This window comes from Oculina patagonica, chromosome 2 (genome assembly GCF_052425735.1).
Source record: "Oculina patagonica isolate OP01 chromosome 2, crgOcupat, whole genome shotgun sequence".
NCBI classification, from domain to species: Eukaryota; Metazoa; Cnidaria; class Anthozoa; order Scleractinia; family Oculinidae; genus Oculina; species Oculina patagonica.
Genome location: NC_135759.1, coordinates 44,598,040 through 44,620,428, shown reverse-complemented (window position 1 = coordinate 44,620,428; position 22,389 = coordinate 44,598,040). Strand labels below are relative to the sequence as shown.

General features: G+C 37.4%; 2 protein-coding genes across 2 annotated transcripts; both read right to left on the bottom strand.

Moving 5' to 3' along the window:
- Window positions 1-11,078: 11,078 nt before the first annotated feature.
- On the bottom strand, window positions 11,079-15,080 carry LOC144644833 (MAM domain-containing glycosylphosphatidylinositol anchor protein 1-like). Its single transcript, XM_078504389.1, has 4 exons — window positions 14,785-15,080; window positions 13,121-13,362; window positions 12,590-12,677; window positions 11,079-11,321 (listed from the first exon to the last, which is right to left on the bottom strand). The coding sequence occupies exons 2-4, from the start codon at window positions 13,352-13,354 to the stop codon at window positions 11,314-11,316; spliced, it is 330 nt and encodes a 109-aa protein (XP_078360515.1). The 5' UTR covers window positions 13,355-13,362; window positions 14,785-15,080; the 3' UTR covers window positions 11,079-11,313.
- Window positions 15,081-17,097: 2,017 nt separating this feature from the next.
- LOC144642406 (serine protease 27-like) lies at window positions 17,098-20,425 on the bottom strand. Its single transcript, XM_078501365.1, has 5 exons — window positions 20,376-20,425; window positions 18,775-18,863; window positions 18,402-18,496; window positions 17,407-17,449; window positions 17,098-17,145 (listed from the first exon to the last, which is right to left on the bottom strand). The coding sequence occupies exons 1-5, from the start codon at window positions 20,422-20,424 to the stop codon at window positions 17,098-17,100; spliced, it is 324 nt and encodes a 107-aa protein (XP_078357491.1). The 5' UTR covers window position 20,425.
- Between the last annotated feature and the right edge of the window lie 1,964 nt (window positions 20,426-22,389).

Below are 22,389 nucleotides of genomic sequence, written 5' to 3'. Positions count from 1 at the left end.
ACACACAGTCTGAACCGACTAAAGTAAGGACGCTTATTTAAAAACCCAATTGACGACGTGGGATATGCTAAGACCGTTGTCGCATTTTTCTATTGGTTGCTGATTACACTTCGACTTTTGGGATTGGTTGCCTTGAAATGGCAACTTCTGTCCTTCTGTTAGCCTAGGGATACACGTAAACTCTTTCATATCCTTGTGCACGAAAATTTCGCTCCTTTGGCAACGGTATGAAGTTCACAAGCACGTTAACAGTCATACACATAAATTGTGTGTGGTTAAATTAAAGAATGTTACATTTTAATAAGATCCGAAAAATACTAAATAGCAGCCAGCAGTTTTTAAAAATTGGGTTTTATTCATATTTTTTGCCGTATTGTGTCTGTTGCTAACCCGTTAATATTATTTAATTTTGCGTGTGTCTTTGCGTGTGTTTTTACGGTTGCGTTAAATTCTTTGGCAACGGCAATGATTCCACAAGCATGTAAAAAGACAGGCGGGGCTGAAGTAAGGCCATGCTTATTCTGAATTATACGTGGTAAAAATAAATAAATTTAACTTTGTTGTAAGATACGAAAAATACTAAATAGCAGCCAGCAGTTTTTATGATCCGAATGTTTAAAAATGTGGTTTTGTTCATATTTTTTGCTGTACTGTGTCTGTTGCGTGCCCGTTAACTTTATTTAATTTTGCGTGTGTGTTTGCGTGTGTTTTTACGGTTGCGTGAAATTCTTTGGCAACGGCAATGATTCCACAAGCATGTAAAAAGACAGGCGGGGCTGAAGTAAGGCCATGCTTATTCTGAATTATACGTGGTAAAAATAAATAAATTTAACTTTGTTGTAAGATACGAAAAATACTAAATAGCAGCCAGCAGTTTTTATGATCCGAATGTTTAAAAATGTGGTTTTGTTCATATTTTTTGCTGTATTGTGTCTGTTGCGTGCCCGTTAACTTTATTTAATTTTGCGTGTGTGTTTGCGTGTGTTTTTACGGTTGCGTGAAATTCTTTGGCAACGGCCATGATTCCACAAGCATGTAAAAAGACAGGCAGACAGGCGAGGCTGAAGTAAGACCATACTTACCATACTGAATAATACGTTTTTTTTTTTTTTTTTTTTTTTTTTTTTTTTTTAATATTTTTAATTTCTTGCCACAACATCCACACCCCCCGCATCGACCCCCATCCACGAGAGGGGGGCCCCAGGCCGCTCCTCCCGGCCCATTCTCTCGCATTCTCCCGTCTCTCCATCTCCCGCGCAGTCCCCCCATCTATCCTCGCTCGCAGGGAGCAATTTGTCTGTTTAGTCTTCGATCTCTCTCCGTTTTCTTCCGGGGGCCTCTCCACGGTCAACAAGCGTTCCGGGGTCATGCGAGGCGAGGACTCTCTATGTCGTGACGCTTTCTCAAATCATTTAGCACTGTATACATTTGTATTCATCATCATTCTGGGCGTCTCTCGGGTGGGAAGATGCGCTGGGGCGTGTCCACAAAAGTGGAAAATACGTGGTAAAAATAAATAAATTTTACTTTTATGCAAGATACGAAAAATACTTAAATAGCAGCCACCAGTATTCATAATAAACATGTATACACAATTCATACTTTTTTGTTGTATTGGGTCTATTTTTGAAACTGTGAATTTTATTTTATTTTGCGTGTATGATTTAAGGTATTGACACGTTATCCTGTTTCAAGCACGCAAAGTGTAATTTGTAAAGTGTAATGTTAACTATATTTTATTTTCCCAAGTAACAAGCAAGAGTCCCATGGGCTCGTTAGAAAGTGTGAGTACATCGCAGTTCAAATTGGAATTTTGCCAGCAGGCGAGACTAACGCAGGCGAAACTCATTTTCTGAAATACATGTGGTGAAATAAAGAATTTTTTTAGGAAAAACGAAACATAGTAAACAAGCAGCCATCAGTATTCATGATAACCGATATATAAAAATAGGTGACATTCAAACATTTGTTCTGCTGTATTGAGTCTACATATACGTATAAGCCCGTTCATTTTATATAAGGGGGAGCAGGGATAGCGCAGTGGTGAGAGCGCATGCTTCCCACCAATGTGGCCCAGTGGCATGAGTTTGTTGTTGGTTTCCGTCCTTGCTCCGAAGACTTTCTTCCGGGTTCTCCGGTTTCCCTTCCTCCACAACCAACGCTTTTGATGTCCAATTCGATCGGGAAACCGAGGGTCATGTGTTTGCCAGTCGCAAGACGGTAAAGTGCAACCCTCGCAAGGTCGATTTATTTGCTTATTTTATTTTATTTATTTATTGGTATTTTCATCTTTTCCAAAAGCCAATCGTCAGAAGAGTTTTTAGTAACTCGGTAACACCTTTAATCTCTCGTCTTACGGCGTCCGTTCTTCATAAAATACACTGACAGGCATTCAATCAATACAAATGTGGATTTCATAACTCTCAGGAATCTAGCGCCGCTGTGGCAGAGCGTTTTCGGTAATTCTTTCTGTAAGCAAAAATTATATGGGCTACATAAAGTTATACAGATGGCGAGTAAAAATTGCTTATACTGATGGGGAGCATATATAGCCATACAACCCGAAATAAAAATGTACATAAAGCATTGCAGCTAACAGCACGCGATCTCAGTTAAACTACCAATGTAACCAGTACAAGTTTTGTTCACGTACATTAGTGATAAGTGTTTGAGTGCGCTTTCTGTCGAGATGTTTAAAAGTCAAGTGTTCCAAATTATGGTTTAAACAGCTATTTTCGTCTTAAGAGTCATGCAACTGGCTTACAGAATTCATTTTAAAAGCTTGTGTACTGGTCGCAGTCCCCTTTTACTTCGAACTTAGAAGTTGTTATATACATATATATTTGTAGAATGAGAATTTTTCCTCTGCGCTGAACGCGTACGTACTCACCTTTGCTTCTATGGCGACGGTATTGAATTTCACAAGCACGTAAAAAGGCGGGCGAGACTGAAGTTTAGTTATACATTTAAAATTGTGGCAGAATAAAATAATTTTACTTTCTTGTAAGACGTAGCCTCCTACGCAGACATTCTTTAGGCTCGTAACACAATATTTCCTTCTCAACGAAAGGACAGATTTCGTGACGAGCCAAACGAAAGTCTGCGTAGGAGGCTATACAAGACGCGAAATTAAAAATAATTCACTTGCAACCGCCAGTATTTTTGATAAATGTTTCAAAATAGGTGTCATTCATGATTTACTTTTTGAAGTATTTTGCGTATGTGGTTGCGTGTGTGGTAATCACGCTATAATATTTTTAGCGAAGGTTTATGGCTACATCAAAATAAGAAAAATAAACGGACGGTCGTTTTTTTTAGTAGAAAGAATCAAAATTGAAACCTATTAAGACGTTCGCTGGTTTATTTGAAAATCCAGTTGACGTGAGGAGGTGGGTTATGTTAAAAAAAGTGTTTGCGTTTTTCTATTCGGGTTGCTGATGACACTTACATACGTACGAGATGAAATACAGACAAGATAAAGACAAGATAAATCGACGTGGGTGATGGGTTACATTGAAATGGCTTCTGTTATTCTTTTATCCCAGACCTTTTTGACATTCTCGAAAACAGCAAATGATAACATCATAATTGAAAAGCATCAACTATTTTTACTGACGCTACTAGTCAGCACGTAAAGTGACTCGTGAGAATATCGGATAGGTTTTCCCTTATCTTACAAATTGGGCATCAGTGAGGATACCAAGAGAGTCTTCCTTTCGTCCTGCCTCACACACCTCGCGTCCCCAGTTCAGACGAATGTCCACTTTTGGAAATGTTTTGATCCGCAGATCAAAACAAACAGTTATCCAATCATTGCTCGAATTTGGAGTCACATGATGCGAGGTCTGTTGACATAAAATATTCCTGCTCTGTCGATCGAAATCTAGAACAGCGAAGTGTACAGAACTCGAATTCGAATGAAACAAGCTTCGTTCTATTAACTAAGCGGAAATTCACAGCTTACAGAAAGAAGAAAATATGCCATTGACCTCTCTTGGACAGGAATAAGGAAAGCGGAGACGAGCGCTTGCATTTTAAATGCTTTTCTGTCGCGCGCTATGCCCACACTATGCACTTGGTTTTGGTAAATTAAAAGAACAGAGCTATGAACTCCGCTTTTAAAATAAGATACTCTCGCAGTTTACGCCACATCATGCAAGGATTTAAGCATCCTGGGCCTAACTTTATTCACGGCTTGCAGAAAGAAAAAAATATGCCAGTATCTCTCTTGGGCGAGAGTGAGTAAAGCGGAAACGAACGTTTTCCGTCCGCGCTATGTACATATCAGTGACACACTAAGCACTTGGTTTGGTAAATTAACAGGAGCTATGAACTCCAATTTTCAGATAAGATACTCTCACAATTATCCCGGCCATTAGCTTGGCGGCGTCTCGAATTCAAAAATTAAATGCGATGTCGCAAACTGACATGAAACGTTTACAGTTGGTATCGTGCCAGAACAGAACACGCGTCGCAGGAAGCGACACATTACAGTGGCATTACATTGCTGCAAATCAAACAGCCTGGCTTGGCAACACAATAAAAATATTAGAAAAGAAAAATCCTTCGCGCAGCTCATAATCTGCTGGTCTTGTAGTGAAAACATAAAGTGAGCTGTACTGAGTTTTATCTTGCAATAAAAATGAGTCACAGCAAACCTTTCTAACATATATTTCATCAACAAATAGGCGTCAAAAGGTGTCAAACTCTGCTTCGCAAAATAGCTGGCCAGGAAATCAATTAGACCGATGACCTCAACTCGAAGGTTAGCTCAATCATTTAAAAACATCATGGCATTTGGAGCTCCTTATAAACATAACAACAAGACCGTCAGAACTCCTAGCTGGTTAGAATTAAGTTGACTACACTGAAATGAACGAAAATACATTGACTGAAGTCTCCTTCGCCAGTTCCCTGGCATGGCGCAAACACGCAGCTCGCCAGGGTTCTCATTCCTTCCATGTTTTTCTAACTCCAGGTTATCAAGAAATTGAATCTAATCGAGAAAATAATTTCCTTCGCTTCAGGCGAGTCCGTGCTTGGTTTCTTTTGCCAGATACCCTTCCTTTTAATACATTTCAATGTGCTTTTGCGCTTTTCAGCCGCACGTCGACCTTCGGTCCAAAGAAACCAGAAAGAAAAATTAAACAACGCTCGCATCCTTTTCCTTTTTTCCTTTTTTCTTTTTTAAATTTCGTAAAAATTTGGGGGTCCGGAGAATTAAGATGTTCGTTGACGAATACAAAACGACAAGGAACAAAAGAAGCCCAAAAGATTAGTTGTAAGCAGTCTCACTTTGCGTAGACGATGGCTTCCAGCGCGCCCCCCCCCCCATGGCCCCCCCCCTTTAAAAAAAAAAAAAAAAAAAAACCAAATTTTTTAAAGAAAAAAAAACGGAATAAAGATAAAAAAAAACCCGAAAGACAACCAAAACAAACATACGCATCGAAAGTAAATTCTAACCTCCGTGCACAATCCGCCGTGATTTTACACAATTGTCACGCATAACGCTTCTTCAATGCTTTCTTTGTGTTGTGTTACCATCTGGCAGGAAACGCACCAAGGGAAAACTTGAAAAAAGGCAAATATAAAATTCTAGTGGAGTCCACTCGGGAAGAATTGACAACCGCCATGTTGTTACGTCACGCTATTGTTTTCCACATTTCCAAAAGTGGACATTCTCCTGGAGTGGTCCCATGTCTCGGGTTCGAATCCTGGACCCAGCGTCCCATCGTGGCCCTGGTTCGAATCCTGGATTCAGGATTATTTGTGGGTTGAGTTTGTTGTTGGTTCCCTTTCTTAGTCCGAGCATTTTTTTGCGTGTTCTTCGATTTCTAGCGCCAAATGTTTTGAACATTCCAGACGTTTCGAGACTACTGTCCCTTCATCAGTGGCAAAAGCCAGGGCGTTAGGAGGGAGGGCGTCGAAACGAGCGGGTTCGAGCGGAAAAGCCTTGATGCAGAAGTCTGGGTTTGAGGGTTTTCCCTTTCCCTGACCAATATGGCGGACACCGATCTCGATATGAAGCTACTTGCCCATAGACGCAACGGATTATTTTCACGTTAAATCATTAACAGAAGCATCTGAGGAAAAGGAGGGTGAAGATGTGACGTTTGAACATGTGGAGGAGGGAGAATTTGTCTTTTTTTAGTTGTCGGTCGCGGATAGCGGATAGCGACTGTAATATTGAGGGTGCAACAGTTTTTATTTACCCATGAAAAACATTCTTTTCACAGGTTGCAAATTTTGCAAACCTGTGAACAGGGCGCTTTTCGCAAGGTCCTTTGAAAATTTGTAACTTATTTACTCGATCATGCTAAAGTTCTGGCATGTCAACTTGGAAGTTAGCATTCTGACCTTTTTTTGATTACGATCGAGCACTTCAGGAATTCGTATGCACAATATTAATACATATTTCTACTGCAAAATCGCTTAATCTAGTAACCGAAATCCATCGATGTTTTTGACAAGCTTTATGTTAACGTCCATACGAGATCTTTCGATCGCCGTCGTGAAGCTGTGTCACTTCAGAGAATTTAAAAACGTAAAGGATCACAAAAGATTATTCTAAAAATTAGCATACACAATTTAAACGAATAAAGGTGTCTTTCAAAAGGTATTTTAGGCGTTTATTATCATTTTATTTCGACTGGTATGCTAAGATACGACATTCGTACCGAATTGCTGAACTGCCTGTTTTCGACACCACATTTATACTACTGGAGAAAAAACACAGACACGAAGAAGATCAAATATAAACTATGGGATAGATATTGTCTGTGTATCCCTTAGAACAGTAACATATATTAAATTTGTTTAAGCATTACATCCATTTCATGATATAAAGCAATAAATATGAATCTGCCTTCTTGGTCGACGGCACGCTTCGATGAAGATAGCGATAGGATTTGAAATTCGCCATATACTCGATATCTGGAAGATATAGTGTTCAGGATGATCTTAACAGGGAGCTCTTGCTGTAGATTACATCTAAATACCAGAAGAATAACTATTCAAAGTGGCTATGAGCCACTAAACTCGGAAAATTTATTATGAAACAAGAATCGAAAACAACAAACTGACAAACAGAGATTTGCTAAAACAAATGATGTTTAACTTTCCACAATTCAGTTCACTTCACTTAGTTTCATTGTCATCTAGCTGCTCATTGAGAGCAGGCCGAAAGGGCAAGTGATAGAGTTCCCATCGGTTGCAAATTGTTTTCTTCCTTTTTATTTTTCCTTTTTGTTTTTTGAATGTTAGGCAAAATAATAATATCATTAGAAAAATAAAGTTTTGGTCTATTTCAAGAAAACTGACATTAAAACAATATTTCGGCTAGTAGTTAAGCATGCATGCACCGTATTTATTCGGCTATAAGCCGAGACCCTAGACTTTTAGTTTTTGGAACCAGTTAGACTCTGACAAAAAATAAACCTAAATCACTCGGCTATAAGCCGAGACCCAATTTTTTCTTCAAACTATAAAACAATCCACGTGCAGCGAATCAACATATTCGTTAAATCACAACTATGTAATTGAAAAACAACAAATCACTGATAAAGAATGAATTTATGAATAGAACCGTACACGATCGTGACAAAACATTCACCTGAGTTCAGAATCCCATCTCAAACAATCACGCATTCTTCTAAAGAATTAAGCAGTTACTGACTGACTGACTGACTGACTGACTTTATTTCCCATAATAGAATAATACAGCATGTATATTTGTCTGTTACAATCTGCATTAGGGAGGAAGACTAAGGAAACCCTCGCGGGCTTTTACAAAGTAGTCTCCCTTATAAAAGTACGCTAGCTATCTAGCTATCGAGATTGGAGTATATAAAAAAATTAACAAACCATTGCAAATGATGTTGAGCTAAGCTATGTAGTCGATTAACAAAATAAGATCTATTTCAGTATCAATTTTGCAAAAAGAATTGCTTCATTTTCGTTTTAAAGGTTTTTAAAGATGCAGAGCATTTGATAGTCTTTGGTATTTCATTCCAGATGTTAATTATCTTTTCCCTAGTGGAGTATTTCCCATAGTTTGTTCTTTTAAATGTCTTGTGAAGCTGCTTTGATCCTCTAGTATTATAGCTATGCACTTTAGAGTTCTCTATGCAGAAGTCTTCAAAATAAGGTGGAAGTACTTTGCTAGTAAGGCTGAAACTGAATGAGGCGATAAGTAGATCATTTATTTGGTGTATATTTAAAAGATTTAGTTTCTTAAAAAGTTGAAGGGATGGTGCAGTGTATGATGAAAAGGTTATTATTCTTAAGATTTTCTTCTGTAATTTAAACAACTTTTCCAACCGCGTTGGATAAGTATTAGCCCATACGATATTTCCATAATAAAGGTATGGGTATATTAAACTATAGTACAACATTCTCAGGAGTGGTTGACTAATGTAAAAGCGAATTCTATAAAGCACACCTGTAGTTCTAATGATCTTTTTAGTGACATAATTGATATGGTTTTTCCACGTCAGGTGTTGCTCAATTATGATTCCCAGAAATTTGGTGTGTTCAACCCACTGTAGCATCTCGATGTTTAATTTTAGACTCATATGTTTTTTCAGTTTCCTTTTATGAGATTTGAAAATAATAAAATTTGATTTTTTTACATTTAGAGTTAGTTTATTTAGCATTAGCCATTCTTGGACATGAGCTAATTCCTCATTTATTAACAATTGTAGTTCTTCTAGGTCTTTACCTGAACAAAAAAGATTAGTATCATCAGCAAATAGAATAGCTACTGGTTTTCAAACAACTAAACCTTCAAATTGAAAGTTGTTGCCGAGGTAAAGACAGTTCAGAACAACTGCAAAATCGCCAGAGAATACGGGATGATTCCTGATGATTCAGTGAATCTTCAGTTCGTCGCAATTCGCCAAGGTGCTAGCGAAAAGATCAAGCAGATCAAGCGGGTGAACTTTAAATGTCATCAAAACGAAACATGTGCTGTTACCAGTATTTGTCGAGTATCCTCAATCCAATCAAACTCTTCTGAAGTGGTTTCTTTTAGCAGGGAAGTCGTGGCATTTTAAGTTTTCGCTTTTGAACAAAAATATTACATGCAGCCGATTTCTGTCAGATCGTGTTACAACGTTTACGAGCTCGTGGGAAAGACCGCTTCTGATTGGCCAGTTTCTGGTGTCGCGACAACAAGTCAAACATATCGATTCCTTCTTGACCCTTCTTCTCTTGAAAAGTCACGTTAGCAGTGATTCTGCAAATAAACTAAACTTAAAGAAAGGACAGAAGGAAGGGAACAGAAACAGTCTCAGGCAGAAATAATTATTGTAGAAGAGATTGCGAGGAAATTGTTTAAGACATGCGGGATTTCGAATGCCCTCGTCAGTTCAAAAGACGATCATGTACGCCGACAAAACAAAAAATATTCCAGAGCGAGCCGATGGACAACGAGTTCCAGCCTAAATAGCGAAGAAAAGTCGAATAAAAACTTCATTCCTAACGTTGCGTCATTAACCAAATGGCATTTTAGGAGCCGCCACTAAAATAAAAGGTAATGAGCAAGAATAAATACAAACGCTTGTTAATTTTCGTTTGTTGATGACGGATCGGCTTATAGATGAATATTTCATTTAAATTGAACTCTTTTCTAGTACCATCTAATTTTTTTTTTCGGAAATACTCGGCGATAAATCGAGCCCCCAATTTTGTTGAGTTTTTACCAGTTCTCAGTAACATTTGTTGAAAATATATAGTCTTTGTGTACTTCATATATGCGCATGCGTTCAGCACAAAATTCCGTGTGCTTGGGTCTACGCCTGGAAGAATCCATACCACAAGGAGAACATTGGGTTTTCAGAAACAAATATATAGCCTTTGTGTACTTCACATATAGTAACACAGATAAAGCTCGCATTTTAGCCAACCCCCACCCACTTCACAAGATTAATTGATTAATTCAATTTGATATTAATTAATTAATTCAATTAAAATGTCTACAGGAATCGAGGGAAGGAGGGAAGGAGGGAAGGAGTGAAATCGGCCCCCTCACCAAAACTCGGAATTCTCCGAGCTAAAAAAGGAGGAAAAATCTGGATGCTTTGCGGCCATTCTGTTTTCAAGATTCTAAAATCAAGAAAACTATAAAATAGAAGTAAACCAGCTCTGGTTCGCAATTGATAATTCTCAAACTCATTAATAATTCATCTAGTTAAAACAAAGGAAATCAAAACCGTGACGGAGTTTGGAAATCTAATCTTAATTAGCATAGATTTTGACGATTTTATTTTTCCGATTTTGTTGTAGTTTTAGATTCGATTGAGAAGATATATCAACCACTCGACAGCATTTTTCATCACATTTCAAAACACCTCGAAGTTTGTCAAAAATACTCCGCTGCGCGTCGTACTTTCAACTCTCTTCTCGGTGTTTGGAAATGTGATGAAAAACGCTGTCTCGTGTTTGATATATTACTTATAGAATATCTGATTTTCAGACTATAGGTAACCCGATATTAGAATTCAGGAATCAGAATTCTGAAACCAGAATTCAGAATTCACAAATCAGAAACCAGAAATCGGAAATCAGAAATCAGAAGTGAAAATTTTAGAAAATCTGAAATTCAAAATTGAGAAATCAGAAATCAAAAACTGGATTTTCGAAATCCACCTGTGATATCCAATTCCGTTAATTTTGGTTTATCTCAGTTCGCGATGTCAATATTGCAAAATTGAAGCGGAGAACTCTTCAAAATTTCCTTGCCAGGGATGACTAGAAAAATACGATTACCTCCGGTACCTCTCTTCTAAGCGGGGGAGGGGTGAATATTTTGCACTTCCGGTAGTAATTAATTAATTTTTGCCCGGCATCTCGGCGTTGAAGAAAATAAAATGAAGTAAAGATGCTAGAAGCTGAAGTGTGTATCTGTCATCAGTTTCATCCCATTTACTCATTCTGAGTTACTCTGAGTAACTCAGAATGGTGTAAGTCAGAGTGAGTAAGTTAGTTACTCACTCTGAGTAACTTACGTGCTCATGAAATAAATATTATTGACATTGAACCCAGAAATTGCAGAATTAGGTATTCAAGATAACACTTCGTAATTTATCGCACTCTTTATTTCAATTTTACCTTACATCATGAATGGTTTTCGTGGAATTATGTAGCTCCTGAAAGCTTTACAACTTCCTATTAACTAAAGTAGGAATTAAACCATTGTTTATGCGTACAATCTCTTTATAATACTTTTTCAAAGGTGCGAACACTTAATTTATAGTTGATTGCTGTTGTTTTGTCTGTCAATGATTGCCATCAATGCTTCCTCACCCAAGAAAACTATGGATCTGTAATACAACAAAAAAGCAAGAAAGTTAACTACTAAAGCACTACACTACACTTGCCATCTGTGTATTATAACAGCATGTAAAACAAATCTTGTTTAACTTAAGAATAAAAATAAATATTTGATTAATCAGGTATTTTTAATTTGCGTAAGAGACGGATTACATTGTTTTTTTTTCTGATGTTGCTAAACACAGATTGCGCAAGCATAAGCATAATCACAGAAAAACAAATTACTTGTTCGTTTCCTGACGCCATTGCTTACATTTTGCATCATTAATTATAACATACGACATTGCGTAGAGAAGACATTCGGCCATATCCAGAAAAACTCCAGAAGTTTAAGAAGCTACTAAAACTTAACAATTAGCAAAATTGTTATCCATTTACGTGAAGTATTGAAGAAGATATTACTTTCAAAAACTGACAACTTTCTGGGTGGCAAAGGTGCTAATGAGCCTATACATTCTTTGCACAAAAGCAAAAGCGCTTGTGCTAATAGGGAAATATTGTAAACAAAGATTCCCCTATACTCATTTCTAGTGAGAATAGCGCAAGAAGAATGAATGTGTTCGTTCTTCTCTTGCGTCCACGTTTGTGCATGCCCTTACTTCCAATGAAAACATGGTCTGTGAAACCACAGCGGTGAAATACATAAAGACATATATCCCACCTGAATGATTTATTAAATGTCAAAATCGACAATCTTGGAACGGCCATTTTATTTTAATTACCAGAAAATGACCAAAACTCTCTTAGAAAACTTAAGATAGTGTCATGACGTCTTTAGTTACATGACGTGAGACACTAAACAGTGTTAGTAGTGGCTTTTGGTTTTGTATAATTGAAGCTCACATTGTAGCCGTATTATTCACTTCGTCGTTTTCCAAAAAATTTCGTTTTGTTACTTTTTTATTTTTCTTTCCTAGAGAAAGATTTGTGTTACTTGCAAGTTTTTTCGGCTTTAATTTCTTTTCAGTAAGTGTCGCTGTCGGTTAATTTAGCGTAACAAGTGATGTTGGCCAATGTAACGTCTTAGAGCTGGTTGTGAGTGGCTGCACTTTGTTACGTAAGTCTAACGGATGCATTCTGCTTGTTAGTTTATATTGTGTTAGATCAAAGATTAACAGTAGTGAACAGAGATGAGGTCACATTACTTAAATAGCTATATGAGTTATTACTGTTTTAACTTAACTATTTGCCTTGTTGTGACCACAGCTATTATGTACGCTAGTAAGTCACATGTGTGTAAGTACATGTATGTACTTACTCGAGGCACAAGATCCCGAGACCAACAGGAAATCGTCTATGGCGATGTCACCCTGGTAACTGCTTCCTGTTATCCCTTCAAATGTAACCTGCAATCAGTACAAAAGATGAAAGTTTGCACCTGAAGCAGGGTTACAATCAAAGACCTAAATAATAAATTTTTGCATATTGCCAGGCTGCTTGACCGTAAATGTGTCTAAAACAAACGAGTTGTAGCTGATCTACACTTAACGATCAGGGACCGATTTATAGAATCATCCATGGAGGTGAAGCCGACTTGACAATCGCTCATACTAAACGAAAGAATATAGTCTAATTAAGAAGTCACTTTTAACTTAAATTATCCCTGAAAAGAGCAATCCGCTATATTGTGTATTGCCAGGGAATCAGTTTCTTGGATCTCCGATATAGCACGGTAAGAGACAACCGTTAAATTAAAATGACCTAAATATCGCCTTGCTCATTCAGCAGCTAGAAAATACAGTATCATAAACGTTGTCAAGGCTGGGAAAAGGCATTTAAATCTTCTTACCGCGTGCATTCCCGATAAAGTGACATCCACAGTTGCTTTGAACCACAAGTTGCCTTTATTCCCACTTGCAGTGAACACGTTATTTCCATTTATGATGACTTTAAGTGTCCCCATGCTTGCACCATACATATGATAGTAGAACTTAAGGCACATTTTCCCGCTGAATTGCAGACTGGGGGTGTTCAGTTTAGCATTGTCACCTTGCTTTCGAGGGCTGGATGTTTCAATGTACATGTAATATCCTAAAATGGTTTACAAGTAGAAAATGTTTACAACTTCAGCAATTTGTAAAACTATTAATACGATATCAGGCATACATATTTTTGTTATATCTTCGGCATTAAAACCTATAACTATAGTTAGTTGGACGTCCTTTTAGTATGTTTTTCTTAATTAATCGACATAATTAAAAACTGTAAAATAAAATGTCTTTTTTATTTCTTGATTGATCGATTGATTGAAAGAGCATGTAAGCGAATGTTTTTCCTAAGCATCTTGGTAGTCTGGATCCTGAATCATTCAATTTGATTGGTTAATTGCAACTGCAGTCCAGCTGAGTAGTTTTTACACTTTAAGCTCTGGAGTACCGACTAGTTATGTACGAAATCGAGACAAAAAATCCATGGAAATTAGCTGCAAAAACCGAAGCAGTTGATCGGCAACAATCATGCTTGTAATTGCAAAAAGGTAATCTGTCCCCAGGGGGGGGGGGGGGGTACTCCGGCTTGTAAATGACGGGGATGATCGAATGGAGGCAAAACTCAGGACCCAAAAAAATCCCTAAGTCTTCCGACATTACCCAAAAAATCCCTGGACCAAAATTAACCCCCCAAAAAATCCCTTGTCAAATTTCCCCTAAATTGCCAGGAGGGGCAATAACATAACACAAAGGACGCTCGTTTCGTTTATTCATCATATCATAAAGACGCCAAGGCACTTTAGTTCGTTTTTAATACCCCAAAAAATCTCCTATCTAAATCAAGTCACCCAAAAAAAAAAATACTTGCCAAATTTTCCAACCCAAAAAAATCTCGGAATCGAAAATTTCAAACCCCCAAAAATCCTTCGATCATCCCCGTCATTAGCAAGCCGGAGTATGATAGTAGAACGTAAGGCACATTTTCCCGCTGAATTGCAGATTGGGGGTGTTGAGTTTTGCATTGTCACCTGGCTGTCGAGGACTGGATGTTTCTATGTACATGTAATATCCTAGAATAGTATACGAGAACAAAACATTTAAAACTTCAGCGAAACGTTGTAGCGTTGGCATTTAATCGTTGTTATAACTTCGCTAAATATTTCAGTATTATTTCAAATATGGCTTTTCAATCAGCTATGACATACCATAAAATTCCTTGAACTTTATTAAAAAACCTTCCTACATCATAAGGCTTTTAAAAATGTTTTTTTTTTTCAAACGTTGGGCGGCTCTTATTTCAGCAAGGAAATCTAGGAGGTCATTCCAGAATGGACTGCTGGAGACAGATGTCCGCTGACCGGCAGCAGATCAAAAAAAGAGGAATTTCGAACTTGCCGTTGTTTCTGGCATTGCAAAATGCACTGCATCTCTTTTTTAAAATATTTTTTTTAATTGTTAAGTTCTTAAGTTTTTCGCTGATATTAAATTCATATGTAATGATTTTTTTTTAATTGAAATTCCATACCTCTTCCAGTGGTGTGGTCAGCAGATGGTCCTGTCTGTGAAGACGGAGTGCCTCCTTTATTTCGCGTCCAGTCAAACTTATCATTACTGTCCTGAACGAAGCCGCACGTCGATGTGTCGAAATTGCATCGAACGGCTGAAAACAATAAAAAATAAAGGGTTAATAAATAACGATGACCGGAAATTTAGTTCGGTGTCTAGGTCTACGTTTGGGTCTAGATTATCTTTAAAAGAAAGGACATTGAACGACAACTGAATGAAAAAACAATATGTAAGGCATTTACAGTATTCGAGATTTAACATACTCGGGCGCCTGCTAAAAGCATGCATGCATGTGTACAGATTTATGTATAGGTAATCACATGATTTCGATTGCAGGGATAAATAAGCACGAGTAAATTTTTCAAAGGCTAACAAAATTGCAAGAGCCCGTAGGGCGAGTGCAATTTGTAGCCTTTGACAAATTTACGAGTGCTTATTTATCCCAAATTGCACGAGAAAACTCATGTGATTACTTATTAATAATATTCATGAAAAAATTGCGAGAAAATAACATGCGCAAATCTCGTACAAAAACAATTTATCCAAACTCGGCAAATATCATCACGCGTTCATTCAAAACAAGCTAAGGTCAAAGCCCAAACAACGTACAGGTTTCTCGATGTTTTAAAAGTTTTTTAGTCGAAAAATCTGGCTAAACAGTCAAACGAATTGTCTGAATAAAAGATTCTGGGTTTTTCCTCTTTCAGATCGAGATTTTCTTCTGCTCATTCTTCTTGTCGAGCTTTGCTTGAGCGGTTTCAACTCCACGGCCAGCCAATTGAAGCTGTTTCGCTTTTCATTTCAACATTTTCTTGGACGAATCAATCCTCTGTCTCGTACAATAGAAAGCCTATAAGTTCTTTTCTCTAAGTACAGTGTCTTTCAAGCGATGTGAGCATAACTTTGAGGCTATCTGGTCCATAATCTTAAATGTGTTTGTTGTTTTTGAATTTGGCGAATTCGGCGTAAATAAATTTGCTCAAGCAAAGCATGAAGCTTAGTCGGCTTGTAATTTCGATTTCGTCGGCAATTATCCTTCTTAGGAAACCAGTTATTCCAAAACGAGAATGTTCCAAAACGAGAATGAAAACCCAGTGCTTTTCAGTGTTATGGCATTTACAGCTGTCTTCTGGTCTTCTACTGTGCTCAAAACGCCAGCCATTTTTTTTCACTCGCATCTCGAAGGACCCTCGAAGCAGATCCAAACTTCGCGCCATTCAAATGGCGTGGAAGCGTTTGATTGGCCCCCTGTGGCTGCCTTTGTTTATTAACCAATCCGGATGCCGCGTTTGTTTCTTTTTTTTGCACTGAATTTCGCCATTTCTGCACTGAATTTCGTCATTTCTGCATCGAATTTCCTAAAAACTGCATTTCTCTAAGCCAATCAGATTCGAGAAACTTTTGGATGTATATTATTAGAATACATAAGGCATGCTTGTTTTTAGAAATTCACCGGCATTTCACGTGCATTTTACACTGTACGGTCACTGTTTAGGTGGCTGAACACAGTTTTCCGATCTTTGAAGTACGTAACTTATACATTGCTCTCACGCCCAAACCGTTGCAGTTGACAAGGGTAAATTTTGCAGTTTATACGATCAGCTACTGCATTTGTAATTTTTGCGTGTTGCGTAAGACCATGTTGCGTTACCATGGCAACCCAGATAATAAAAAAACCAACAAAATATGCTGAATTCAGCTCGATTACAGAAAATTCAGTCATTAGATATTTTTCATCGTTTGTGTATAACACAGTGGGGAAATTTCTGAGATTTTAACCATGAAGTAGCAAAGTTTTGACAGAGAGATTTTTTTCGCAGCTTTATGTTTAATCGTGATGTCCTACAATGTTTTAAAATTCCTTTGTTAAATTTCAGATTTTTTGATATCAACGGTTTTCTTGCTTTCTAAAGTACAGCCTGGCAAAATTTCTTAAAATCCTAATGACGGGTTTGTTAGAAATTGTGCCTTTCTGGAAAGACAATAAAACGGGCGGTCGCAGCTTTTTGATCAACTGCGCACGTGCAGCATTTAAATTTAGTTTGTCTCACGGCGTTGAGCACGCGCACGGTCGACTCGAATCGGGAGAGCGCGCGAAAACTGTGTTCAGCCACCTTAAATTGCAGTAGAAGAAAGTACATTGGCTTAAAACTCGAGTATAACTGAGTATTAAGCCACTTGAAACTTTATTTGTTCAAAAGCAATGTCTTTCCCAGCGTTTCTCGTGTAAATTCACTTTTTAAATTCCTTTTATTCTAGTTTCTTTCTTTTTCTATTTCCAAAACGCACGCATCAACTCATGTTCTCCTAAAGCCAAGAACTATAAATGAAAAACATTTATGTCCATAATGTTCGCTTGATAAAATGTATGCTATTTACAAGGCTAAACATTTTTAACTTTTTTTACCTTTTTAGCCTTGTAAGTAGCATATGAAAAACATTTATGTTACTTGCTTTGTGTCAATACTTTACTGTCATATGGATTTTCGAGTTCTATTTAACAATTAGACTACGAGCCCGAGTTTTCTATGAGCAAATAGTCAACGAGGCGCAGCCGAGTTGACCATCGTTTATAGAAAACGTGTGTGTGATCACCCACGACAACTTTATAAATAGCAGGATTTCTTTAAAAGAAGAAAATGAACACTTTTGAGCTTAACTATCACAATGGGTGTATTGCAACTTGTCACACAACTTAATTATGTAGCATTGTTCGCACAGCTAACGATCACAAACTCTAAATTGCGTAGCGAATTGACAATGCAGAGAACTAGACCACCTTATTCATAAAATGCACCCCACCGTAGCTTTCGCAAGGCCTTTTGAGATTCAAAAATACCTAAATCGCATTAAATAAAAATGAAACTAACCTGTCGTAAAATAGTTAACTTATAAACATCAGGTTTGTAAAAAAATGACAGGTCATACAAAACTGCTTTCACGTACATTTAAGTTGGAGTTGGTAAGTTTGGTGACATTTTTTAATAATTATGATAAAACGATTAAAATGATTAAAATGATTAAAAACGTTTAAAGTAATTCCTTATGCACGCCTACAATACTCGCAATAAAGATACTATAAAGCTCCCCAAAATCAAATACAATTGGGGAAAACATCGTTCGCGGTACCACTGTTTCAAAGACTTTAATGAGTTTGAGAGAACTGTAAGAACCTCGGCAAGTTTGCCAATTTTTAAAAAGTGTATTTTTTCTGCTTTTTAATTAAGTATTTTTTTAATATTTATATATATTTCGGTTTTAGCTTTAATTTATAGATTTAAATTGTATCATTATATAATATTTATCTAGTGTTAGGACCTCTATGTAAACCACTTTTAGTGATGGAGCTTCTTAATAAAAGATTGTTATTATTATTATGATACATTCCAAGGTACCCCCGTCTCCTCCTGCACTTGCGACCCCGAGCCAGAATAGGTCTTAGTTGCAACATTGGTCAAGTACATAAAATGCCATTTATTTTCATTGCAGAGAATAATTAGCACAAATTAGCTTCACAAGTAAGTATGGTATAAAACAAGTACATAACATATTTTGCTCATACATACAAACACTTACAAATTTCTAACAACACAGTGGGCAGCGGTAACTACCCATGTAGCAGAAATTAACGATCCTCCACAAATGAAACGACCACTACGTTTCAGAGCAATCTGTAGAAAAAATACAATGTCAATAACTTCTAAGTCTGCTATAAACGTGACACATAAACTTGACACGATTGCACAAAGTAAGAGGCATGAAAACGAAAAAACGAAGCAAGAGTGAAAGCCAGAAAAAAAAATCAAGGGTAGCATTTATTGTTTTTCTTTTAAATATATGGATATTGCCTCTGTTTTTCGAAGCCACTACAAACTTCACTGCTTGCGTAGTCATTGAAGTTTAAATTTCATGAAGTAGTCCGGAATATAACAACTACGGCAATGAGTACCTGCCATGGCCAAGCCCCTGGCTTTGCATCCTGGCCTCCTATCACACGTGACTGTGCGATGGGCGTACTGCCGCAAGGCAGTTGTTGTCCTGCAATAGAAAGAACGGAAACTCAGTTAAATTTTAAAAATATGAAATATTGCCGTTTACTACTTACACAAGTTTCTAAACTATTATTTCCGCGCCAAAAGGGGTTGAATCCAGGCGTAAGACGAGAGTGTCAATAATTTGGATGCACACGTGGTAGTTTTTCCTCCGAAATCAGGGGAAAAAACCATACCGTAAAATTCCGCTTATAAGCCCTGGGCTACCACAACCTCGTATGGGGTTTTTGAATGAGCTTATTAACGGGAGGGCACGTATTGAGGGGGGGGGGGGGGAGATTAAGCTTTAAGAAAATTAAAATAAATTAAATTCATTTCAATATTTGGAACGATATTGGGAGAGGGGGCTTATATCATATCGGCGGGGGGGGGGGGGGTTGTATATATGTAGATGGACCTCAATCCGTGTTGGCTTATGAGCGGGAAGAGGGGGGGGGAGAGGATAGGGAAATTTTACGGTATATGGCAGCACGGGGAGCAGGGATGGCGCAGTGGTGAGAGCGCTCGCCTCCCACCAATGTGGTCCGGGTTCGATTCCGGCCCGGTACCATATGTGGGTTGAGTTTGTTGTTGGTTCTCGTCCTTGCTCCGAGGGTTTTTCTCCGGGTTCTCCGGTTTTCCTCCCTCCACAAAAACCAACACTTCTAAATTCCAATTCGATCGGGAATCCGAGGGCCACTGGTTTGTCAGTCGAAGACTGTTACGTGCAACCCTCGTTAAACAAAGTTGATTTATTATTTATTTATTACGTTGGAAATGCGAGCGCACTGCAGATGGCGAATGAATAAGCAGCCATGAACTAAAGCATCAACCCCAGGATAATGTTTAAAAAGCCTTTACTAGCAATTTTCTGCTTAAAAAGCGGCAGAAGCAAAAAACGCCAGCCGCTAACTACAAATCGTGTAATTCAAATGAAAACCTCGTTGTATTTATTCAGTACTCCCAAGAGTTCAGATCTCTTACTAAAATGGCCATCATTTTTTTACGTGCGTGAACTACGCCATTCATTTATCAATCAAGTGAATTAATTTTTTATTGGTTAGTATGTCGTAAGGGTTTACTTTTCAATGTGGAGTGTTTCGGGTTTTCCTTGTGTTCCTAAATTGAGTACACGCTCATTTAATTGGTTTGGACTAAGCTAACGGTAATTTTTCTTGCACTTTAGTCGCGCGGTTCGTCGTGTAGACGATTTTTTATTTAAACGAACAATTTAAACCCTAGCGCGCATTCTTCCGTCATTTTTGATTGGTTCGCCTTCAGCATGGGCATCCTGGACTCCTTCTCGATCCTCGGTTTGAACTCCTATTTAAGGAGCGGAAGGAAAATTATAAAGACCGGAATATTCACTACTATGCAGCAAGAAGTTAGATTAAATGCATGGAACTATAACACTTATACTATTCACGATTACTTCGACCAATACTGTAAAGCAAATGAAACAAACCTAGCTCAGGTACGCGAATTCCGCAAGTGCGATAAACATAAAACTTAATCTTACCTGTTGCACCGTTACCTAGTAGCAGCAACACCGGTACCAGCAATATCATCTTGAGACGATCAAAGTTGAATGTGGCAATTATCTATACCAGGGCCGTATTTATGCTACAGGAAGTGAAATAAGACTCGTCCATTAAAAATTAAATCTTTTTGTAAACAGCACAAGTGACATTGCTGAAACATCCCCTAAAAAATTCTTTTCCTAATCGGTGTTTCCATAAGCTAGTCACGGAACTGTTCTCTAAGAACAACAAATTAGCGATTCTCCACGTTTGATTGAACCTAAAAATATTTCTTTGATGCAACATATGTAGCAGCTAAACAACCTTTGGCTGATCACCTTTTTTAATGTTTGAACTTAATTTGGAGCAATTGAATTGCGAATTAAATACAATGCACCTGAAGCTAGCTTTTAGCAAATAAAAGGAAAGCCAGTTTCAATTAAAGCCAAACCATGATGACATAACGACATATGTTTGAACACATAATGCGTGTGGACACATTTCCGCAAACCTTGTGGAATTTTCGGATTCAATTTTGACGTGGATAACAAAATAAGATTAAAAGACAGCCGTTTGTGATCACATCGTATTTAAATTTTTTTAAAAAAAAATAAAAAAAAAAAAAAATATATTATTTTATTATTATTATTATTATCTTGACGATTTTCACTTAAATCTCGGGTGGAACGTTAGTCAACATAGCAATGAGTTTTTTACCTTAAAACATTTTTTTCGGGATTCCTTCAGACTGAGAGTGCGGTAATTTTGCATGACACAGTTCTTTTGGAAAAGGTGCGCTCAGTGTTAAGATTTACTTAATTGGACAATCAAAATTGGGCGTAAAAACATTGGAATTGCAGATATTAGTTTACAGCTAATTTATCTCTTAAAGCTTCCTCTCAATTATTTAAGAATAAATATTTAATTAAACCGAGTTTGCCTTAATAGCTAGAGCTGCATTAGTGTTTTGTATATACAGCTTTCACCGCCAAAACACGCAACATCCCAGTCTTATGCAGAATGAGCTTTCTTTGATAAAATTTAAAAATAATTATCTTTTCCAGAATTGCTTTATCGATGATAATGTTAATATCTTCTTCAGTGTTGTAACAATAACAAAAAACCCTTTTCATTTGGAATAAAGTGACTTTCTTTCACCGCATAATAATGAAACTCGAGTTTTGTAAATTAAGGGAAACCAAAAGCTAAACTGTATTTTTTCTATAGCTGGCTCTCTAAGGTCGGATTGTTTTGTTACTACAGACCGTTGTTCCATGATAAATATCTGTAGAAATTCAACTATGTAAAAATCTAATGGGAAAATGTATCAGTTGAAACTTTCCAGGATGTTTGATCTTTCCTGGTTTTCTTTGGGCATCTGCAGCCGTGACGGTTCTTCGTAGCTGGAACCGTTGTATCGCTTTACACGTCCTTGTTGAGTAGTTTCGTTAGGCTTGAGGTGAAAAAGGCTCTGCTTTATACAACTAAGCATATGATAAAGTACTGAAGTTCGACACTCGAAGAATGTTTTGAAACGTAGTTGGTGAGGGTTGTGTGTCAGGGATTTTTTTTTTTAGTTTTTATTTGCATAACACATGTTGTGTGTTAGGGATGGTACTGTATATATGGAAATGTAAAGCTGTAATAAGGAAAAACGCATTAAACAAAGTCCAAAATCAGTTCTTAACTTTCTAGGCCTAAAACCATTTGGCCAAACAATATTTTTTAAATTCACAATGGTAGCTGATCATATACTTATTAGCAGTGCAAAAGCCAGAGACATATCAAAAGGCGGCATTTTCGCTAGTACAACTAATATTCAAGTCCGCAGGGGACCTTTTGCTTTTCGGTAAGCGCTTTTCTTCAAAGGAAAATACTTTTTGGCATCGCAAGTCTTCCCCAGCATCTAACATGTATATTTATTTGTAATTACCTGTAGTTCTATCGCTGATTTTTCTCAACTTTTGACTACCTTGATCATATCGTTCATAACACTGAAATAAATATGGCCTT

Bases quoted from the DNA above. Each gene is read 5' to 3' on its own strand.
- LOC144644833 (XM_078504389.1), bottom strand. From the start codon at position 13,354: ATGTACATTGAAACATCCAGCCCTCGAAAGCAAGGTGACAATGCTAAA. The intron at 12,678-13,120 runs GTAAGAAGATTT...TACTGATTGCAG, and splicing joins CTTTATCGGGAATGCACGCG to GTTACATTTGAAGGGATAAC.
- LOC144642406 (XM_078501365.1), bottom strand. From the start codon at position 20,424: ATGATATTGCTGGTACCGGTGTTGCTGCTACTAGGTAACGGTGCAACA. The intron at 17,450-18,401 runs GTAAGTGTTTGT...CTTCTTTTAAAG, and splicing joins CACTGTGTTGTTAGAAATTT to AAATCCTGCTATTTATAAAG. The intron at 17,146-17,406 runs GTTTTCTATAAA...TTTCATTTATAG, and splicing joins TCGTGGGTGATCACACACAC to TTCTTGGCTTTAGGAGAACA.